Source organism: Psittacula echo (assembly GCF_963264785.1).
Source record: "Psittacula echo genome assembly, chromosome: 2".
Taxonomy (NCBI): Eukaryota; Metazoa; Chordata; class Aves; order Psittaciformes; family Psittacidae; genus Psittacula; species Psittacula echo.
In genome coordinates, this window is record NC_137737.1 from 96,840,823 (window position 1) to 96,864,848 (window position 24,026).

General features: G+C 38.7%; 1 protein-coding gene across 1 annotated transcript in view; it reads left to right on the top strand.

Moving 5' to 3' along the window:
- The window catches only part of TEX10 (testis expressed 10), a 48,981-nt gene that overhangs the window by 15,501 nt on the left and 9,454 nt on the right, over positions 1–24,026 (top strand). Inside the window, exons 8-12 of the mRNA XM_080610645.1 lie at positions 394–529; positions 5,511–5,686; positions 6,457–6,634; positions 19,069–19,157; positions 20,356–20,489. Of these exons, the coding sequence (XP_080466771.1) occupies positions 394–529; positions 5,511–5,686; positions 6,457–6,634; positions 19,069–19,157; positions 20,356–20,489 (713 nt within the window). The remainder of the gene's footprint in view (positions 1–393; positions 530–5,510; positions 5,687–6,456; positions 6,635–19,068; positions 19,158–20,355; positions 20,490–24,026) is intronic.

The window sequence follows — 24,026 nt, forward strand, 5'->3', positions numbered from 1 at the left end:
AGATCCCTTCCCACCTCAACCATTACTGTGGAAGATAAGCTTCCTTCCTTGATGCTTTTTTGTTGTGCGGTAGGAATTCTGAACTGGATTGTGTCAAATGATACTGCAAAAGATGCTACATACTAAAAATATAACTTCGATTTGTTTAAAACCTACCTGACATTGAGATTAAGAGCCTGAGAGGTTAAGTCTTCTTCAGGGGACAATACAAAAGAAAAAATGAACCATTACAATAGATCTACCTGGTACTTGTTTTATAACATTTGGTACTTCCCATGGAGTTAAATGTTGATAGTTGTAATGATACAAATTGTAACTCCTCTGTGTGTTTGTATAAAACGAGAAGATTAAGTAGCACTACTTCAGATTTTTATGTAATTTCTTTTTTCCTAGTGGCAACAGAGCCCTTGATCAAAGCAGTATATACACTCTACCAGCAGAGGAATCTCCTCTTTCCAGTTCGTACTTTGCTTCTAAAGTTTTTCAGCAGAGTTTACCAAAAAGAAGATTTGAGGACTCAAAGAATCAGGTAAAAAACATTTGCATATTCTTTCATTTCAATATAGTATCTTTATTTCAGAAGACAGAATACAGAATTTTGATGTAGATGTTACAAAACTTCATTCTGAATCTGTTTTGGCACTGTCACTGAAATCTGAAAGTTTAGGTTCACTGTGAGGTGAAGATGTGTTTTACCTTACTATTAATGTAAGTACCAAATAGATCTTACTGATTTAAAGTTTAACTTATAATAAACTGCTGCAAGCTCATTGTTACTGGCTGTGTGGTAGTCAGTAGATGTGTCAAGATTGTATAGCTATAGCCATAGAAAATTTCCTTTACTTCAGCCCAAGGTTATGGACTTTCGGCTTAGTGCGTTTGGTGGTTCTGGTAGTGTCTCTCTAGACTTTTGTGCTTACTTTCTTTAAGAAAAGTATGCTTCTGGGTTTTTTTGGATGTGTGGTTCTAAAGACTAGGTTAAAGAAATATTCTTGTCCTTTTGGGTTTCCAGTTTCATGCATCTATTAGATATCCAACTTGCTTCAAGTAAGAGGAGCTTACTTTCTATATTGCTGTTATCTTATGATGAAAAAGTGTAATTTGTCCAGATTGTTTGGCAGTCTCAACTTTTCCAGAAAGTATTTTTCAGCTAAGTCATCGGTTCCACCTATGTAAAATCCTTAAACAGACATCAGGCTGCATCAAGCCTACCTCACTTGAAAACTGCAAAAAGACGTAAGATCATACCCATGATACCTGTTTCTGCTACTAGATAAAACCTCCAAACCCCAGGGCCCCCAGAAGTACTGGTATCTGCCAGCATTCTCTTCTGCTACTCATTTGCTTTCTTAAATCTTATGTTGTGGTAATGCTGGAGTACATGTAATTATATCTACAACCTGAAATATCTAATACTACTCTATGAACATTGTAAAAGTATAGGGAATTTGAAAGACGGGAAAAAGGCTTGGGAATATCCCATTTTCCTGCTCTTCACACCCAGAGTGAAACAGAGATCTTTGTCATACTGATTTCCCTGAGGTTACATAGCCACTGTTTTCTGCACTTAACTGGAAGTCTTGAGCATCTCATCTAGTTTCATGTCATCATCTAACTAACTAGAAAGCTTTAACTTTCTATGTTTAGATAGAAATCACAAATAGCAGTAGTTCTCCTGTTGTTTCTCTGGGTATTCTACCTGGAATTGTATCATTTTTAGTAACAGAAGAATTCAATCACACAAATTCTTTGCAAGAAGGATAGTTGCACTTATGTCCAACAAGACGTTTTAAGACAACGTTTGTGTACTGTACTGATCCATTTCTTTTAGCAACAAGTGGGTTTGGTTTTGATTTTCTTCTATCAAGATGTGAACTGCACAGTAGATCCTGACGTTCATGTTGTTCTGTTCAGTTTGATGTCGCAGCCCCTTCAGCCCTCCTATGATTGCTCTCTTCATTTCATGTTTATTTTTTCTCAGAAGCTTGTCAAGAGCAGTTTAAGAGGAGCAGAATTCATGTTGGAATGTTTTCCAAGGACTTTTAGGTGAAGCTGTTTTTCTTTTAGGTGTATCTGATTCAGACGCTGGGTGGGAGCTTTTGGCCTGCTACTGTCCTGTGAAAGAAAACTCGATTGATTTATTACAAGATTCAGAATTGATATTTGGGGTTTGATGTTAATTATGTTCATCCCTAATCACTACACACACACGCGTGGTCACTGCATGAATGGATGCATACTCTGCGTATGTGTGTGGTGTATTTAACACCCCTAATCACTACACACGCATGCCTGTATATACGCTGAAAGAGACTTAAAAGGCATCACAGCCTGCCTTCAGCACTGACCTATGTCAGATGCTATAGAAAGAAGGGAAGAATTACTTCTGCAGAGTACTCTAAACTTCCAGCCACTTGAAGCCTGTACTTCCTCACTGTGCAGAGCTTCTTTGTGTTTAGTATCACTCAGTGGATATCTTTTTCATGAGCTTTTCTGGTTATGCCTTGGACTGGTCTAAATCGAGCAACTGCAGCATCCTTTGTCAAGGAGCGACAAATCTCAGGTGTCTGAAGACAGCTTCATTTGATAGCGGCACCCACTTATGTGGGAAGAGAAAGCAAATGTTTTATTCCTATCAAATTACCATTTGCATATCAAGTGATTTGGGACCTCTGTTGAGTCCGTCTCCAACTCACCCACTTCAGTTGTCTCTTCTCCAGGGTTTTTCTACTGCTCAGCACAATTAATCTCTCTGTGCAAGGCACTTCCCTCTTACATCATGGATATTTAGTTTCCTTTAAAAAGTTTTTGGTGAGAGATTTTATCGGGTCTTTTGAAAATGAAATTTGTATCATTATGCTACTGTTGTTGACACCTTCAAAGACGTACTTCGAACTTCATTTACACTAGGCAGCTTCATTCATGTAATCATCCCTTTTGTAGTAGGCTGGTGAAATGCTTTTTATTTATAAATAATACTTGACTTGAGAAGGCCAGGTGGCATAGATACCGTAGCCCATGAAAGATAAGATTGGCCTTAAGATTGTTTCAGTTTGAGCTAGAAAGGATAAATAAAAGCAGACCTGTAGTGGAGGTTGTCAAGTTTTAAAGCTCAGCATCAAAGATGTTTAAAGGAAAGAAAAAAGCTAATTACATGAAGTTTCCTGAAGTATGAATGATGCCAATTGATTGGAATGGGGAAAGGAGATCTGAAGAATCAATTCATAAATACAAATGGAAATCTGTCTTAGGCTAGGGAGGAGCTCATCCAAGTTTTTTTTCTGTTTCCTGACCAGCTTTTAGGGTCTGTTTATGCTAAACAGTGCTTGCAGAGAATGGGAAAAAAGGAATTGATAAGCAAACTTGTTTCATTCCTATTTTTCTGACAAGCAGATTAGGGATAGCAATTCCTAAATGTCAAGCTGAATTTTTTGTAGGATATGAAAATAGCCAAAGCTTCTTACCTGTCACACTATAGGATAAGGAAAGAAGTGGGTCTGAAATTAGGATGAAATCAGGATGTCTTTTGATATTGACAAGTGTGACAAGATATTATTTATAAAGATTATTATAATTTGTGTCAAACACAAGGGACGGTCAGAGTCCTCAGATGTGGAAACAAGTGCTGTAAACAACACTAAGTTGAATGCTGTCGAATGCAAAAGAGGAGGATTAGGTAAATTTTATTGCAGAAACTGCGGAGAACTGGTGTGTGAAAATGCAGATAGTAAGGGCTTTGACTATTACCTTTAAAGATAGGTAATGCAGGTCGTGGATTTGGTGTAAAAGATGACATCTCACTTAAAGAATACAAGTGTGCAATGGGATATAGCATGTAAGTGACAACAGTGGGAGTGATGTAACTGGAGAGAGGCTACTTATTACAGTTCCTCAGAGTTCTTATGAAGCTAAAGTTCATATTATCAAGAATGACTGGCATACATAGCAAGAAGCATTACCTGAAAATAAATTGGAAGAAGTGGATTACCTGAGGGAATGGTGGAAGAGGTGTATTTGTACAAAACAAAAATTGGTGCACTTAGCAACTAACGGGACTTTTTTTTTGAAGGTAAAATTATAAAAAAATTTAAAAGCAGGCAGTTGCAAACAATCCTGTGATTGATGTTTGTGCTTCTACATGCCTGCCTGTGAACTAAGGCTGAGAGTTTAAAAAAGGCATTTAAAAAAGATATTAAGCTGTAGCAGAAGATACATGGAAGTATTGTAATCTTTGAACAAGATCATTTGGTACTTCGTTAAGTTGTAGTTACTCATGCCCAAGAAAGACCAAATTGTAAGAGCTGCTGGGGCAACCTAAGCTATGGATTCCTCTCAGTCATGTTTGAATTGGTTAAAACATCTCTGTTGTGCTTGCTTGAGGCTCTAGGTAGAGTCAATAGTGAGCTAGATATTGCAGCAGAAACAAGTATGATCTTAAGTAAAAAGCCTCTTAAATTTAGCAAGTGAAGAAATCTGATCAGCTGAATGTAGTCAAATCCATGGGCCAGATAGATGTGCAGGGATATACATGAGGTGGTGGAGAAAGTTGTCTCATGGAAGTGAGGCCGTTGTTTGTCATCCATGAAAAACCATGGTGGCTGTGGGAGGTCCTGCATGACGGGAAAATCATAGAATACAATAGTTTGGGTTGGAAGGGACCTTCAAAGGGCATATACTCCAACCCCCTTGCAATGAGCAGGGACAGGATAAAGAGAAAAGACTGCTGTTAACCCAGTTTGAAGGGAATCTGGGGAATTTCAGGCTGATAAGCCTCAGCTGCTCGCTGGGAAGATCATGCAGCCCATTGCTTGGAATTAGTATGTGACCATGTAGAGGACCTGCGGGTAATCGGGAACAAACTAGCATGTATATAAAAGCAAATCATGCTTTACCAACATGATAGCCCTCTTTGACAAATGACAGATGGCTGCATGGACAAGGGGAGAGTGTCTGACACTACACTTCAGTAATAAAGTTCTGTGCCATGATCCAGTCACAGTTTTCATTCTGCTTTAAGAGGTGTCTGAATTGAGAAGCAGGACATCAGCAAAGGTAGAACTGAATCTGAAAGTCTAGTGAAAGCTAACTAGCTTAATTGGGAGGTTAAGCAGTATCAAGGACATAGTAGTGTCATAGCTTTTTAGCCTGACTCATAACTCTTTAAATATAAACTGATAAAGCTAATGATAAATGAGAATGTTGCTTTGCCAGCATACAGTCATTTCAGGCAAACAGTTTCTGAAACAGAGTTAAAAATAACGCAGTGCAAAACCTATGGATCAAATAAATATTTCTGATGTAAATGTCATAGCACAGCAGTGTGCTCAGATCTGGTGAAATACTATTGGCAAATCACAGTATTGCAGTTTATTGCAATTGAATTGTATCTGATACTAAAGGCAGCTTAGTCAAGACTGCAAAGAGTAAGTTTCTGGAGGCTTTGTTGTTTTGTTTGTGTGTCCGCCACCCACCACCCCCACCCCCCCAACTAATTTTCCTTCTCTTTTTAGAAGTCGAAGTAAAGTTTTGTCTCGTTGGTTGGCTGGCTTACCTCAGCAACTCGCTCTGCTTGGCTTGAGAAACCCTGAGCTTTCGAATCAGCTGATTGATATCATTCATTCTGCTGCTTCTCGTTCAAACAAGGAATTACTACAAAGTTTACAAGCCACTGCTGCTCGAATATATGGTAAACTTTTATGCTACAGCATGATGAGTGTTGTCTGTTGCTTGGCTGGGAAGTTGCGCTAGGTGGAAAATACTGGTGTTTCTCTCCTAGGTGATTGTAAAGTCTGTGCATGTTGGGCAGGAGTGGAGACTGGGTCAATCCCTTATAATAAGGGTTAAACTTAAATCATAGAATGGTTTGGGTTGGAAAGGACCTTAAGATCATCTAATTCCAACCCCCCTGCCATGGGCAGGAACACCTCACCCTAGACCAGGTTGCTCCAAGCCCCATCCAACCTGGCCTTGAACGCTGCCAGGGATGAGGCAGCCGCAGCTTCTCTGGGCAACCTGTGCCAGTGCCTCAGCACCCTTATAGTGAAGAATTTCCTTCTTATATCCAACTTAAATCTCCCTTGTTAATTGGTTATATATATGGAGGTTAATAAAGGTTAAAACTATGTGTGTCATTTCCTAAATGCTAGTAACAAGATTAAAATCTTCAGGTTAGTGGGACTTCAGTCTGACAGACTAAGAAGCTTCAGGTTTTGTGCAAGCTGCTTTTGGTAGTAGTGATTCTCCTTGGGTTTTTCTTTTTTATCCCATTTCATCATCCCTCCCCCCGGTGTTATATTCTCCTCCCTTCAGCAGGCGCTGTAGGTTCTTAACTAAATAAGAATAGCTAGAAAAGAAGAGGGATAGTGGTGATGCATTGCATGAGGCGCTGATGCTGTGGAAGTGTTGGGAATGGCAGCAGTTTGTGTGTTTAGCTTTTGACTGTGTGTGTGCCGGCAGATCCGCTGGAGGGCACGCTGGTGCTGCTGCCGGCCGAGGCGCAGCGGCGGCTGGTGCAGCTCGTGTACTTCCTGCCCTGCCTGCCCGCCAGCCTGCTCGCCGGCCTCAGCCGCTGCTGTATCATGGGCAGGATGTCCTCCGAACTGGCTGCCACGCTCATCGGGATCCTGCGCATGAGGTACGGCGACACGCTGCAGTTTGCACTGCAAAATAACCCAACCTATACCCCCTCCCCACCCCGTTAATAAAATCATATCACTTAAATGGAAGGCTACATTGTATTGAGCACCCTCTACCCACTGGTCATCACTGGTGGCCTTTCTGCTGCCACTGACTGCAGCTTTTTCTTGTAAATACTTTGATGTGACACTGTTGATAGTGGAAACTAACCACCCTAATTGTAGTCTCATGTTCTGCTTGCTTTCACAATTTTAAAACTTGCTTTTCCTCTAATTCATAGAATCACAGAATAGTTTGGGTTGGAAAGGACTTTAAAGATCATCCAGTTCCAACCCCCTGGCATGGGCAGGGACACCTCCCACTAAGCCAGATTGTTCAAGGCCCTTGTCCAACCCTAATTACCGCACTTAAACAGCCATATCATAGTTGCTAGGCAAGTGTCTTGTTAGAAATTATTCACACTCTTGTTGGTTTTGTCCTAGCTTGAAAGACCATTAAGTTTTCATCTGAATTCAGGGAGAGAGGCTGCTGTTCACTGAAATGAGTGGAGGGCTTGCTGGGATTTCACAAGAGTATTTTGCTTTCCTGCTTCTGGAAGAAGTATACATGATTTTCTCCATTGCTTTGATATTGTTGAACATTGGATAAATAAGTAGGGATTGATCTTATATGGATTATGCTTAAAATGGTTTTTTTTTTAAGGTTTTCTGGAACTTAATTTTTTTATTTAAAAATGATGCAACACAGTGCACTCTGAAATACAGACGTATATTTGTTGTATATATTGTGTATACAGACGTATTGGCTGTATAATGTCTGAGTAAGATGATTAACATATGAAGCGATGGTGATGGAAATTCGTAATATCCCATGTATAATGCAGTACCACTATAAAAATGAAATTCTAGGTTTGGGAAGGTGGATCTCAAATTTTATTTTTAAGAAAGAAAAGTTTTCTGCCATATACTGGAAATTCAGCGGCAAACCATACCCAAGTCAGAGACAGGCATTGTGAGAACTGAAGTCAGTAAGAAGCACTTGGGAACTTATTTTGTTGTTAGATCTTAGCAAATTTTCAGTGTGGGAGATTTATATAGTAATAGCATAACTGTTTTCTAAAGATTGTGAGAAAGCTGCAGGTGGATTGTAGGCATTTGATCTTTTTGGCAGAAGATACAAGCGGCAGCTGGAGAGCAGTGTTCATAACAAAAGTGTGTTACATCCTGACAACAGAGGAGGAGCAGTAACTTCTTATTTTTCAGAGGTGCAAAGGAAGTATTTTAATTTATGGCATTTGGAACACATTTTAAACTAATTGGATTCAAAGGTTGTGGATTATCTACCCAAGAAGTCAACCTAAAATAACTAGATGAAGAAAAACTACTAATGCAGTTATACTAATGCAGTTTCTTGTGTTGCTAAGCCCTAACAGCCCTCCTTTTTCTGGGAGATTGTAAGTTCTGGTGAAACTTGGAAAAGAGGTGTTTCTCTTGATTAGGTGTTGTTTTTCTTTAATAACATTGTACCACCTCATTGAGAGGGATCAGTGTTAAACACAGGAACTTGATCAGTCTTCTTTAGAAACACATCTGAAAATATTGCAAATCCTTGGCAACATTAAAGTGAGTCTTTTACAGACAAAGTGAATGCAACAGTATTGAAAAACACTTTCACCCTTAGAGCAAACTTAAACTTGTAGAAGTTTTAAATGGCATATCTATGATACATTTTTTTTAGCTGTGGCTCAGTTTCCTAATACATAGGTGAAATTTGTTTTGTGAACGATTTTTTTCTTTTCCCCTTATTGTCATGACCACAGACTTTTTTAATCCTAAAACCCTTATCCTAGGGTAGCTTAAAAAAAATCAGAGAATTGAGATGAAGTCAGAAATGCTAGTAGCTGCTGAGGGGTTTGTCCAAAAAAAAGTTGCTTTGGCAACTTAAACATGCAAAGTTAGGGAGCTAAGTAACAGGATTAATTGCTCAAGAACAAAAGAATCTGACAGATCTTTTTCCTTGGAAAAGAAATTGTACAGTTAAGGAGACATTAGTAGGTTTACCTTAAAGCTGACCTTAGCTCAGCTTTACGAGTTTCATAACCTGTCATTGCACACAGGATACATAAACTAATTTTGCATCTCTTATCAGAAAAGCTAAGCTGGATTATTGTGTCCAGTTTTATGGATAATGATGTGAGCAAACTGGATTGAGTTTAAAGGAGAGCAGAAAAAAAAATGATAGTAAATTGTGATAATGGGGGATGATTGACAAATAGGTATTGTTAGGCAAAGAATGCTGGAAAGAAGGAGGAACCATGTGTGTAAAAGGCTGCTGAAAATGAATGGGAGAATGCAGTTTTAGCAGGATTATAAATACAGAATTATAAATACGGTTTTCTTCAATGTCAGAAAACATTTGGTTTGAGTGCTAGCAAAATTTGCTAGAAGCAGAGATATATACTGCAATAGGCTGTGTAGGAAGGGGGTATAAATATGCGAAGTATATTTACACTGTATAATATACTGGAGGTACCTAAAACCAGGTTGAACAAAAGTATATCATTAATGGAAGTAGATGGAAGAATGGAAGTAAATCTTGAAAGTAGAGGGACTAGGTAACTTCTGGTAGTCATTTACAACTCTTCTGATGCTCAGTTAAACATCCAAGGTTTTGAAATGAATGGTACTGTAACAAGATATGTAAAATTTCACATCTTGTTTGTTCTGTGTCACAGTCTGGTTCATGGGACACTTTCTGTAATTTTAGATACTGATTGTTTTGCACAGAGAAACCAGTAGAAATCAGTCTGTCAGGAGATGTCATGTATGAGTCAGACCGATGTTGTCAGTAGATGGCACTGTTCTTCTTCCAATACGTTCATGTTCTGTTTGGTATGGGGAGAGTTTTTATAAATTTCTTTTCTTCTCTGCCACCTGCTTATCTGTAATGCTTTAAATAGATTGCATTCAGGAGCATCAGAGGCTCACTGCTGTATTCGGTACTTGTTCTTAATATCTTTAAAAGCCTTTATTTCTGCATTGTTCTTGACAGGCAGAGCATGTACGTTTTTACATGCATTTGAGAATGCACGTACATACCCATATATGCCAGGGAGAAGCTACATTAGGCTGGGTTTGATGAGAGTGCGTATGGATGATAAGGCTGTTTCAATTATTCCAGGAACAATCATTATAACCTCAATGAACTCATAGCTTTTTGTGTGTGTGTAAACTATGAAAGTAGATGGTAAATGCATCCAGATGGCTTAAACCACAGCCCTGTGATATCAGGTGGTAACATTAAATTGTAATTATTGCACGTTAACTTCCAGAATTTTTTTGTAGATTAGAAATGAATTTTGAAGACATTCAGTGGTTTCTACTTCTTATTTTTGCAATGATCAGATGAATAGCCATTTGGTCTGCAGGAGCCTGTTAAGTGAGCCATGGTGGACTCTGTGTGCTGAGAATGAAGGTGATGTTGACACTATTTTCAGATATATAATGGGAAGGTTTCTGAGCCTGAGAGAGGCTGTTAAATTATTAGAATGGTTCCTGTCATGGTTTGGTCTATACTCACTAAAGCTTTACCCATTAGCAGAGGCTAAGGACTGTTCTGAAAAGAAAGCTGAAATGCAGATACCCCATTTTGGATACTGGTATGAACATGGCCAGATTTACATTAATTGATCTCTGTGCCAGTGAACAGATGCTGCTGTTGTTTGGGTTGCTGGGACATCTACAGCTGGTGAGTTTCAGGTGAAACTGAGGGACACAAGTTGTTGTCCTGGCATAAGTTCCCTGCTGTTCTCCTCTAATGCCTGATGTAGAGGATATAATCCCTCTACACCCTGCTTTCTGCACTTGTAGGACACGGAGCTACTTCAGAATGGGTTCTGAAGAACTAGCAAAGCATATGCTTATTTGTTTTTCTTTTGAGTACACTTTGGAAGACTGGCTTTGAGGCAGATCTTTTTGTCACATATGGAAATGTATTAAATGTTGCGAACTCACCTTTCTTGTATGTGGTAGATTGTCTTGTTTGCCTGACAAAAGGGAAATCTGGTGTTTACATGCCAGAATTTGTACTGTAACAGTTGCAGAGGAGCATCGCTTGTCAGGCTCAGTGGTTTTGATTGCTACTTCTTAATGACTTTGGGGTGATTGAATAGTGGGTTTTCTTGCAAATGCAGTTTTGGTTTTTTTCCTTCCTTTTTGCATAAAGTAGGGTGCATCAGGTGATTAATATATAATCTGAGTACGTCCTGTGATGTATTCTGTTCTATGAAATATAGATTAAGAAATGCAGATTGAGAATTGTGATCAAATATATAAGCTGGGAAGTCAGATTGTTGACTTTATGGGTAAAGTTCTCTTAATATATGTCTTGAGGTACAAATAAGGAAAACCTATTCAGTGTACTTGCATAAATGCAATTTGTTTATGTGCTCTTTTTCAGCATAATTACTTAAATTCAATTTATGTGCCTTATTCATGCACAACAGTTACGATTTTAGACCTTTTTATCCATTGGAACAGTGTGGCTGGAAATTATTTCATTGTGATAGAAAAGTGGACAGATAATATTTTGCTGCCTAGATAAAAAACAATGGGAGTTAATTTATGGCGTTTCTCTCTTGAAGTAGGGTCTCCACAAATGAGATCTCCAATGGCTTCAAACAGCCATTTCTTACTCTTGTGGGGCACTTTCCCTGCTGGGGTCTTGCAAAGAGTTGTTGTTCCTGTTGTTGTAGAAATGGAGAAGGGTGAGGACCATATAAATGAAAGCTGACTGCTCTCTCACAGCAAGACAAATTGCGTGGGAGTTCCAAGGCTTCACAGGTTTGAGAGCTCTTGGGGTAGCTTGCATTCTGCTTGTTGTAACTGTAAATGGACTCTTAAGAGACAGGGACTTTCCACACAATAATGAGGGAACTCAGCTGATGCAGCCAGGAATGCTTGTTGGGTCCTGCTATCTTTGGGAATCTATTGCTTGGGAAGAACTGGGATAGACATTTAATGTCTGTTTGGTATAAGGTATAAAATTCTGTGACTCTAAATGTAGTGCTCAGAGATGTTTCAGGGTCATAATAAAGTTTAAAATTTTCTCTAGCTATTTCCTTTATAAGTAAATACTACTTTTATTTATTCATCCTAGTTGTGATCTGCAGTCTTTGACAGTATAGCTTGAGGAGGCACAGTGAGAAAGCAAAACGTATGTAACAAAAAGCCTATGTACTGCTTCATTAAAGACTTTTTGAATGTGTAATAGACAAGAAAAAGAAAAACATTATATTCCCAAAAAGCGTTTCAAGATAGAGAAAATCTGCAGAGGATATGTTAACCTGTTACTGACCTCATGGCAGCCTTCCAGTGTCTGAAGGGGGCCTATAGGGATGCTGGGGAGGGACTCTTCATTAGGGACTGTAGTGACAGGACAAGGGGTAACGGGTTAAAACTTAAACAGGAGAAGTTTAGATTGGATATAAGGACGAAATTCTTTACTGTAAGGGTGATGAGGCACTGGAATGGGTTGCCCGAGGAAGTTGTGAATGCTCCATCCCTGGCAGTGTTCAAGGCCAGGTTGGATGAGGCCTTGTGTGGCATGGTTTAGTGTGGGATGTCCCTGCCCATGGCAGGGGGTTGGAATAGATGGTCTTAAGGTCCTTTCCAGCCCTGACTATTCTATGGTTCTATGGTGAACAACGCTGATAGAAAATTGAATACAGTAATTCTCATGCAAATGAAGTCTAGAAAATATTTCGCAACAGTGTATTTTCTTTTAAAAAGGATGACAAATAAAAATAACTTTCTTACCAAAATAAGTTCTTGTTTAAAAAAAAAAACAAAAACAAAAAACCCCCACTATGAAGTGCATTACAAATGGTACAATGGAAAGTCAACTCAATAGACTTTGGAGAGTAAATTGAAAGGCATACATATATAGTAAGGTATAGTAATTATAAATGAGTTGCTGAAGAAAATTCAAGAATAGTAAGGTCTGTTTTCACCATGAAGTGCTTTTCCTGGTTGTATTTTCACACCCTCTCAATTTAGAAACAAAAATGGAGGAGGAAAGTATTAAAAAGGTAACAAAAATGCTTAAGGCACTATTGAATATAATCTAAAGAGAAGAGTGTGCTCCCAAAATGCATTCCCCTCACTGGGTGTTCCTGATGATGAAGGGTAAAAGATTAATTTTTTTCCTTGCTGCAAGGTCAGAAAGGATCCATAGTTCTTAAGAATTGGATCGTGGGATGGGTTATGGTGCATTCTTTCGTCCACATCTGGCCAGCAAATTTCCTTTTCCTTGCTCACTGTTATGTAAAGGTCTAGGACTTGAAAGAGGGAGAAGGCTAAGCTTGTGTTTAAGGACACGGGCCCTCTAAGTTTGTCCCCAGGTGGTTGGTTGTAGTTTGACATTCCTAACCAAGGGGAAAAGAATTATGTTGCTGCACTTACAATTGCACTAGTCAGTAAAAGTCTTTTGCTCATTAGTGAATGTTTCTTGCAGTTTGTGCTCTCTTTTATAATGTGTAAGCAATTCTTTTCTTCAGACAACCTTTGCAGCCATGGAGCAAATGAGTAGCTGACAGGCTTACTTTAACAAAGCATAGCTCAAATTGTTGTTTTCTTAAAATACGGCTTGTTTTTTTTCCCCAAATCCCTGGTAATTCCTTGCAGATGTTTGTTGTATTTTTTGTATTTCAAATGGAAACATTTTGATCCTTCAAAAGAGATAATGAAAGTTAAAACAAGAAACCCCTCACACTAACAAACCATTGCCTACCTATGGTAACCTATTAAAGGAAAAGGAAGATAAAAACTCCTCACATGCTCTCGGAGTTTTAGGTTCAGGACCTGTGCTACATGGAGCTAAGTTGGTGTGAATGATGAGGTGGGTACAGGGCTAGAAAATTATTCAAATTATTTTTTTTTTAAGCGATTTCAGCATCAGTTTGTGACAGTATTGGTTTCCTGTCTCTTCAAGAGCTAGTATGAAAACTGAGAGTGCTGATCCTTGTTAACAGTGTAACACAAACTGATTTGATTAAGTTAATGCAGGAACCTGAGTTTATACTTTATTGTAGTTACAAGCAGTTGCATTTCAGTTTGGCAGAAATTATTTTTCATTAAAGCTAAACACGAATAAACTATACCAAAGCTGAGATAAATACTGTCACAGGGCTTTTTAGTGTTTTTAAAGAATGTATTTTACAATAGTGCAAGTACATGCCTACACTGGGGGAAAATGTTTCCTGTTTTTCTTCCATAAAGGTGCAACAGTACGAGTAGAGTACCTTCTAATATAATTGTTTGTACGCACCCAGTTCCTGAGAATCAGAACATGGGAGTGTATCAGGAAAGACTTTTGTTCAGCACAGTGGCTGATTGATGACAGGGGTAGATTCACAAGTAAACACTTGTGGTATTAATCTTTCTCCCCACTCCTGTTCATACAGGAGTTCATAGGGTATTGTCCTACACATTGGTGGTCCTAGATTGTGTAGGAAAACTCATCCCTGCTTCATGTGGTGGAAACAACTTCATTATGATCCTTGTTTGCAGTGTGGTTATTCTAGCTGCTGTAGAACCACCACTCCGCTGCGTATATTTCCCAGGCCTTAACTGACCTCCTGGATAGGCAGAAAGAGTTGCTCAGCTGTATCCTGATGAGCTGCAGAACAACAGAATGTGCATCTTGGAAGGTGGTGGTTTGTCATCTTCCGACTGTAGCTTTGGCAAGAAAAAAAAGAATTGGCTTGATTAGCTGCATGCTGCTTTACGAAGTGCTTTGGTTTACTTAATAACGTGAACGCTGTTAGTGGACTTTGTCATCTTTCTTTCTGGGTTGTTCCTGAATAGGCTGTACAGCCTAGAGCCCGCACAGATCTTGTGAATCTCCCGTGACGTCTGCCTTCCAGTGTAGGAGCTGATCAGTTAGTTCTACCTGCCATGTCCTACCTTTAAACCAGTTATCTCTTGATGCAAGAACATTTGTTCCTACATTGTGGCTGCTTAGTTTTCTGGAATCCCTTTTTCTTTTTAAGCATTACAGGGCCTTCCATATTCATGTGCACCTACATGTACATCTTAGAGATATGTAAGGCAAAAATTCCTTTTTTTCAGAAACCATTCTGTCTGTTCCCAAGAATGACACAGGTACTACTCCTGTGTCAGCTAGTTTTATCTATTGTTGCAGTGTGTAATAATTTGCCTAGTGCAGGCATTAGAGTGACAGACTTTAGTTATGTGGAACTTTAAAAGCAAAAAACAGCCCCCTCCCCCAGAATACATCATCACATTTGCCATTGCTGGGTGTGCAGGGTCTGGGAAAGTTTTCTGCTCCTGATGTCTTTGAAAAGCAGTTTATTGGTAGTATTTTAGTAGTTAAAGCACTTGCTGAGAATGAAGAAAATCTGCGTATGCTGCCTTCATCTGAAGGGGAGGTTGATTTCCTATTTCCTAATGGAGTGACTTAGTCATTGTACTGTTCTGAGAGGTGTACTTAATTTAATAAGATATAAAAAAATTATATTAATTGTATTACATTTTCATGGAGTTGAGGCCTGGAATGCAGTTAGGGGGTTTTTCAGGAAATGGGTGAATCAGCTGGTGGTTGTGCCTGTGAACATTTACATGCTCTGTGTGGAACAGAAGTATCAGTGGAACAAACAGAGGGGAAACTCCTTTTAGAATGATTTTTTTTTTTTCTTTTTTTTTTAACCTAGCATTAAAGAAACAGTTGTGGGAGGCCTCGGTTTAAATCTGATCAATGGTTGCTAAAATAAATTTAGATTAGGGTCACCTGCCACAATCTTAATTTCGGTTTCTCAGGCTGTTCTCTTGCAAAGGTTAATATAATCCTGTAAAGCTTTAGGAACATCAGGAAAAACTTCTTTACTGTGAGAGTGACAGAGCACTGGAACAGGTTGCCCAGGGGGGCTGCAGAGTCTCCTACGTTGGAGATATTCAAGGCCCGGCTGGACAAGTTCCTGTGTGATGTACTCTAGGTTACCCTGCTCTTGCAGGGGGGTTGGACTAGATGATCTTTTGAGGTCCCTTCCAACCCTTGGGATTCTGTGTTATGGTAGTGGAAGCACTTTCCTGGAAGGTGAAAGAATTGGATTTTAGTTTCCTTAACCAGAAACCCCAGACCCTTGTACACTTCATAAGTTCTGTAACCTTCGCATTTATGAACACGAGGGTGGTAGTATCAGTGCCTCAGAAGAACTGTGAATCTTGCATTTGCTTTTTCTTGTTCTATTTTGAAAATACGTAAAAGCAGAACTTGTGTGTTTGTGGGGAGTTGAGATTCCTTATGCTTTTTAAAATTCGATAACAACAGCAAAATCAAAACCCCAACCCAAATTCCAAGAAATTTGCAGTGCTCACTAGGCATGTTGCTCTCCGAGGTGGAGTGCGAGCAGTGTGTTTTACAGGAGGAGAAGTGGAAGGATAGTTTCTGAAATTACTCCTAGCAAGGTTCGTCAGAGTTCTTCTACCAGAGACCCCTAAATTACCCAGGGACACCTTATGATTATGTAGGTCAAAACCAACACTCTAAACCCGGACCAGAAATCAGTTGGTAGCTAGTTTAGGTCAGAAAGCACAAAGATAATAGTCTGTGGCTGAGAAATAACCACTTGTGCATGAACTGCTGTTGTTTTGTTTTGCAACTGTGTGATATAGCCCAACCTGAAAACAATAACAGTGTGAACAAAAGTAGTGCGGTCTGGCTGGAGTTAAAAGTTAGCAGCAAGTGATAAAAGGAACGCATTGCCAGTTGCGGTGACTGGGAAATATTTGCTATGCTAATGGCAAGAGAAGCAGTGATTTTTAAGTTAATTAGATTCAGCTTTTCTTTCAATACCATTTGGAGTCAGAGCAGGTTACCTAAAGGTGCAGTTCTGAAGTACCTCAGTAGAGAGGCTTTCATGGAGAGCAGGTAACCTTATGGAAATGACAACATGTAATTCATCATCGTTAACATGGGTTTGGAGTAGCTGACTAGAGAGGTCTCACTCACAGGCAATTTGATAACAGGTTCCCTTTGTCAGTAAAAATTTATTCAAAAAAGGGAGGTTATAATATACTTAATCACCTCTCCTCCACCTATAAATCAGATACTTTTTAGTTAAACGTCTAACATCTAATTTACAAGTATCTTGAAAGCATATTTTTAAAGTGCCCATAGTTCTTAATTATCCATGGTAGACTTAATATATTAAGTAAAAATTCTGCAATAATTTATAATGTATTTGTAGCATGTTAGGATCTGTTCTAGAATTAAGTTTTTGCTTTTTATGTCTGATTTCCTTTAACGTGAACCTCAAAACTGAGCAGCTTTAGCTACCTTACAGGCATTTGTGTTCTAAGGTAACTGAGGCATTGATAACTGATTAGACTGGTATTTAAACAAACTTATGTGCTGTAAAACTGTTCTGCTTGTATTTGTAATATTAGAAAGACATTGGTCTTGGTCTTCCTGAGTTCATGTTAAGTTCTTGCATCCACTGGTCCCATTAGGAATTCGACACGTGCTAACTGTTGCATGGAAAATATTTTTGTATCTTGTTACTTTAAATCAGATTCTGATAAGTTTTGTCACGCAAGTCCCTACTCCTTGAATTTGGGCTTGTTGCAAGTTCTTTCCATGTTGTGTGTCTTCCTGCCCGAGGTATATGGATCCGATTCTTTCTTGAATATTCACCTTATGCGGGGAAATAGGTTGCAAGACCTCTTGCCGATTTAGTTATGCATGAAATCTCTTTGATGCTATGATGAACCAGACTGGGACCTCCTTGGAAGGAGGGAAGAAAGTCTCTCTTCTCCTGGAAGAAGACTAGTGGCCACGGCCAAGGGATTAGTTTCTGGAGAACTCAATGTTGATAGCCAAGTGGCAGCCTTATGAATGGAGAGAGACTACAGGTTAAGAAAAAGAAGCAGTGAGGCAGGCCTCAAGGAGGGCTGAAGGCCTCCTGGAAACTAGAAGGGACTGTGCAGAGCTGCCTGCACTGCAAAGTCACTAGGTCATCTGAAATATGCCTGGAAATAAGGATTTGCCATTAAAGATACAGTGTGAAGTGGGAGCTTTATTTAATAAAGCCTTCCTTTGTTCTTCCCCTCTCCCCCTTGGAATTAATTATCCCACATGATAGTCTGATTAAGTCCTGATTTTTTTTTTTTTCCTTTAATTTAAAGGAATTCTGAAATTCTTTTTCTTTTTTCTTTCGAGTAGCTCCAGACATGTGCATATTCTAGCTGTCATTATTGTGGATGCTGAAATATTGTGGATGGATTTTCATGGGGTGGCAAAATTTATATGCCTGACACAAGGTATTCCAAATTTGATTTATTTTTTTTTTGCTCCCGAAACATGGAGCTGTAAAAAATTTTCTGCAAAACAAGCTTTCCAGAATTTTGTTACCCATGAGCTAAGCCATTTTGACTGTTAGTGGAGAGGAACTGGGGAAAAAAGTGATCTGAGGCAGATAGCTGGCTTGGAAAATCGCATTCGTAAGCTTTAAAGTTTCACAAGATTGCTGCTTTCTGCTCCTACAATCTCTTACAGCAAAGATCCATAGTCTGCAGTGCAAGTGCCAAGAGCAGCATATAAGTAAATCTGAATAATATGCATTTTGCATAATGGGATGTAGGTCTGAACTGCAGCCTTTTGAGGGAAGTATGTGTGAGGTGTACTGGTTCCCAGCTCCTGGCTTTCTCCTGGTTCTACACCAATATACAGGCAAGACACTGCTGTTAGGTGGTCAGCGGTGTCTATTTGCTTCTAGTTCCCACTGCTTCTAATTTGAGAAACAGAATGCTTCCTTTCTTACAGGTTGCTCCTAGAAAGGGAAGTGTCAGGCAGCTTTGGTAATGGGTTTGCTCTTGTCTTTGCATATTGCTCCTTTTTGTGTTGTAAATCTCAAAGCAAGTTTTCAATTTAGTTCTGTGTTTAACAGCTTTAGCTACTCTGCAATAAATGCCGAGACTGTTTTTAAATGGGATCCCTTGTTCATGTAAAGAGCTGTATTAAAAGTAGTGGGTATAATGAAAAATACAGCCCAGCTTTGTAATATAATGACTTCCACCAGATAAGGAAAATGAAGCTAATTTGACTTATGGTGTATTGGCTGTTGTCACTATATTAAAGGTTATACTAATATTTCTGAAAAGTTGCTATCTCAGTAATTTAATCAACTTAACAACCTAAGCCCATGTGGGGTTACAAAGTTCAGTTATCACTTGTCTTGAAAAGAGCAAGTTCTGGTTTTGAAGCTATTTAAAATGCTCTTCTACCAGCAGCAGTTAGAAACAGCAATGCTAAAATTAACAATTTAGTCATGCTAATTGATTGTATTGTGCAGGTAGGTTGTGAATTCTTAATTATATGGTTTTTAATAAACTATCTGCTATTGGTTTTGTGTAGATCATCCTTTGCAGGCTGGAAGTGCCAAGTGCAGGATAATTCAGTGAATGATGTGGACTATTTCAGCTTCTTGTTTTCAACCCTTATAGGTAATCCATGTGAATGTCATAATTCAGAATTAACAAACTGAAATCTGTTTTGTTAGTCAGTTACTGGATTTAATGCAGAATAAATGGTGTAGTAAGTACTTCTTGAAAGTAATTCTAATCTTGCTATGTATTTTTGATGTGAGATACCCTTTTTTCTCTTGGTCTGATTTTTGACACCCTATTTTTACTCTTTGCCATTTGAGCTGAATATTTGCATACTTTTTTTCTTCATTCTAGCAACTTTCTGTGGCAAGTATGAGGAAAATCTAAAATTCAGCATTTGACACAGGATTTTTTTTCTCTAGATTTAGGTAAATGCCTTTTATTGGCTCGTAACAATGCAGACGATTGCCTCTGGGATTTCCTGTGGACATGCTCACGCTATTAAAAACATTCCATTGGAATAAAGTAATACGTTGAAGTGAGCTGCCCAAGGCCGGCATGTGAGCAGAATTACTTCTGCTGTTATATTCTGACTCAGATATAAAAATAGTTGTACTCTGTGGTGATGCAACTTTGGGAAATTACAGTGGTTAAAATGACATAATATTGCTGAGAAATATCTTCCAGCAGTTTCTCCTGTGGAAAAAAGCAAGTGTCTTTTCTTCATCACCCCAGTCATTCATAATGTTCAGCTACTTTGCTTTCAAAAATTAAGGGTTATTTTCCTTAAAACAGTGAAGAGAGTGCTTTACTGGTAACTGAGAAAATGAAAGTAAACCCAAAGTGTCTGTTTTGGAGCAGTAGTCCTGTTTTACTACAGCATCCAATACCTGGCTAGAAATAATTAGCCAAACTCAGTGGTTGTTTTAAACCCTGAGATTATGTTAGAAGGTTACTGAGTTATTGTGAAGATGTGGTGAACTGTCTTGTGTTATACTGTCTTGCATATATATATATGTATATATGTATTAAAGATGCATACATTGAAAATAACATAACATCAGCCTCTTACAGTTTTTATACTACATTATAGTTTAAATGGATATGCCATTGATTTTTTTCAAATACTTGTGTTCTTTCAGAAGCCGGACTTTGTATTTTGATATACCTCATTTAAAATACCAAGCAAAAGTTTTTTCATGAAAAAATGTTGTAGAGACATAATTTAAAAGACAGTGTTTGTCAGTGATGCTGTTGAGGTAGAACAGTGCTTGGCTTGTTTTGTGATACTGTTGTACTGCTTCTTTTTCTCTAGGGTTTTCAAGAGAGGAGTTGACTAGTCTCCAGGGCATTAGAGGAAAACCACACATTAGCCAGTCACAGCTTTCACCTGTCCGTCTTTACCTAACTGATCTGGACCAGTTTTTACACCACTGGGCTGTGACAGAGGTAATACATCAACACTAATTCTAAATGACAGCATGCAAACTGGGAGTGCTCTCTATCCCTTTTCCACAGATGCCTAAGTCTTGTTGTGAGCTGAGTTGAAAAAAGAATGAAAAATGTAATAGCCGTCAAACAGCCAACGTTATTCTACAGACATCAGATAATATTTGAAGGAAGCTGCTTCAAAAGGGGAATGTTCAGACATGTAGTCTGCAAAACAGTCCTCATGGAAAAATGGGTAGAAGCCTTGGTGGAAAATTCTGAAATACTAATAAGATTAAGACCAGCAATATGTTTTGGCTTTTGAAAGTACATTAAGTGTAAAAATACTAATTATAAAGAGTTTTTTGAGAGGAAATCCCACTGTTAGTTGAAAAGCGCTTGCATTAAATGAGATTTTAACCTGGAAGTAATGGCATTGGTGATTATTTAGAATAACTTCTGGTGCTTATTTAATGAAAATTTACTGGGATTAGAAACTTCCCTGTGGATTCAGTTAGTGACAGTGAAGTAGTTTGTAAGATTGCTTGTTTGTACCTTTGGTTCCTGGTTGCAAGTTTGATTTACTTTTCCTACCGCAATCTTTCCAGTGTTTTGGTGACATCAAGGAGAGTCAGTATTTTCAGAAATTTGAAACTTGCTTTTGTTAAAGTACCTTTTCTTGGGAAAGAATTAGTCATGCTTTTGGTGGAACTGAGTGGTGCAGCTTCTGGATGTTGAATCTTTCATGCTTTTCCTTACGGGATGAGGAAGTTTATGGTGATGCTGTAATGTTAAGCAAAATATTTGTAGTAATTAGAAATCCCTAGTGGTGAGAGATCAGCCCTCTGTTGGTTGTGGAGCAGGCAGCGTCCAGACCTCTACTTTAATTGCTCTTTCATGAGAGTTCTCATTGAGTAGTTGTAATTCAGGGTTTCCTTGTAATGGAAAAGTATTTTCTTGTAGATGAAAATAAATTAGGAACTGATGGAATTAGGATTTGGCAGCCTAGTTTCCTAGGAATAAATGAGGCTAGTGATCAGATTCTTACTCTTCCTCTTTCTTCCCTTCCACCCCCGTTCTTTTTAAACCATTGGCTAGTTTTTGGCTCTCTGCTAAAAGAATAAAGTTGCAAATACTCATTGCCCATAAGCGCTATGAAAAAAAGCATGTAGAATTAAAAACCCTCTAGATTAGCACAAGGCAGTTTCTAATTCTGTTCTTGCATCCTGCTTGGCAGCAGCCAGCTGTCCAGCCTGCATGGGCATCACTCTGAACTGGGTTGTCAGGGGTTTATGAGGCTGGAGTAGCTGGGGTTACAGTGCTGAAGAAGGGCAAGGGATGAAGGGTCCCAGCCATGACTCTGGGAGGCCATAGCTTGCTGGCTTTATTACTTGCTGCTTGGCTTTGTTTTCAAACCCAGAGGGAGGCAGTCCCAGCTTTCTGTCGCTAGCTAGCTGTACTGTGCAGTGAGTGGTGTGTATTTCTTGTCATAATGAACCAAAAGAGGGAATATTATTGTATAATGTATGCGTGCCAGAGAAGAGAGGTGTGCCTCTGGAGAAAGAGCTAGTTATGTAAAGAAAAGAATAACTTGAGGCATTTTCAAGTAGCAGTTTGGACTTCAGGAGTGTTCATGTAACTAGTGCATTTGGTATGGTAGCACGTGGCTAACCATAATTGTTGAAAAGGCCGAACATGCTTTTCTGATAGGTATTAATGCTATTAAGTGCTTTATAACAAAAACTGTTTTGAGATGGATACTGCTTGTAAATTTATTTTTTGTCTGGAGAGTGGTAAGTGATACAGTGGAAATCTGAAGCCATGTTTGGGTTTTTTTTGTGGAAGCTTTTAGATACTGGTGATTTGTACTTAAGGAGCAATGCTTAAGTGTCCCTTTAAATGCTGTTTTGCGTGGCTGTAGAAGTTAATCTTCATATTTTGTCTAAGAGATACGTTAAATGTGGAGAGCCTGGTTTCTCTTTTAGAGCAACTTCTACTTAAAATGACTTCTGCTTTATTAAAGCCAATTATTTAAAATCACACCCCTGTAGCTGAAATAAATGGGGCTCCAGAATAAATGGTTGCAGCCTTAGGGAAGAGGCTTTAGCCTTCGCTCATTTTAACTGTGCCTATAGTGTTTGTTGGTAATATTGTTCACTCCTCTGTAATTGAATTGATTGCTCTGCTAGTATCGAGTGAAATAGCGCCGACAGAAATGAACAGTTTAACAAGGCAACCATGTATACATGATAATTTCTGTTGTAATATTTGATGTGTGTGATGCTTGAACATGAGGGGGAAAGCAAATGATAATTTGAAGGTTCTGCTCGAAGTCAAGATTCTGGAGTTATATTGAGCGTATAGGTGACCTGAAGAAATAAAATACTCCTCAGAAATTGAAGATATAAGAGCAAACAGTAGGGAAGGTTAGCTGCTTTTAAAAGCAGTCTTGAATTCTAAAACCTTGGGATACATGTAATGCCTTAATTTGTGTCAAAACCTGAGAAGTCTTCTAAGTGAAATAGGCTTGGGAAGGCTGTATCTGCAGTGATGTGCTATGAAAAATTACAACACATCAATAAAGATAGCAAGTGAGTGTATGTAAATTAAGAGTCTTTCCAAGACGTTTGCCTTGAGAAGGAAGAAGTGGTGTTGCAGCGCTGTAGCTTAACTTCAAGCAGAGATTAACACTTCCAAAAACCTACTAAACTCTAAAAATCTAGATTTTGAGTTGAAGTTCCTGTAAGATTTCAACTTGTCTTTATTGAGATTCCCAGGTTAGATTTACACTGGGGAGAAAAAGCACCTGAGGGTAAATAGTATCCTTCCTAAATGAGAACTATGCTGGAATTGTTAACCTCTTTAAGGAGGATTTAAAAACTCTGTATAAACGTGTTAGTGTTTTGTAAAACCACCTCGTATCCAAGTTTCATGTTTAGAAATGAAAATATTTTTTCTTGAAAAACAATGCAAATTCCAAAGAAACAGGAGAGAAATTACGTAATTCAGTGCCTCCTAAAATGAATAAGTCTCACTTTCAAAGATCTCTTCCATCATTTTCTTAAGACATAAAACTTAAATAAAGAAATGCATGACACCACCTCCACCCCACAAAAAAACCACCTCAAACCCAAACCAAAAGAACCCCAAACAACCTAATAAAACCTAAACACCAAAACACAAACTCCCAAGAAACTTAACCTGATCTTCCAGTGTATCTCATGCATCTTGTGACATAGCTGGGAGCTCACGTCACTATGTGTAACTGATGTGAATTAACATCTCCACGATTACTGTACATCATGCTGTATATTCACGTTTTGGCTTGTGATAGCTAAACTAAATTTGCTCAGAAAGACAGGCTTTGTGGGACAAGAGCTAGCTTCCTAAGTGTGCAGGTTTCTGTGTTTTCAAGCCTTTTTGTTTGGGCAACAGGCAGGCAGGTGAGTTTGGAGACTTGTACATGAGATGCTCCTTTCACTGTCCTGCACATGGTCTGATGAGGCATCTGCGTGGATGGTGATATTTTACAGCTGTAAGGAAGGTTCAGAGCTGTGA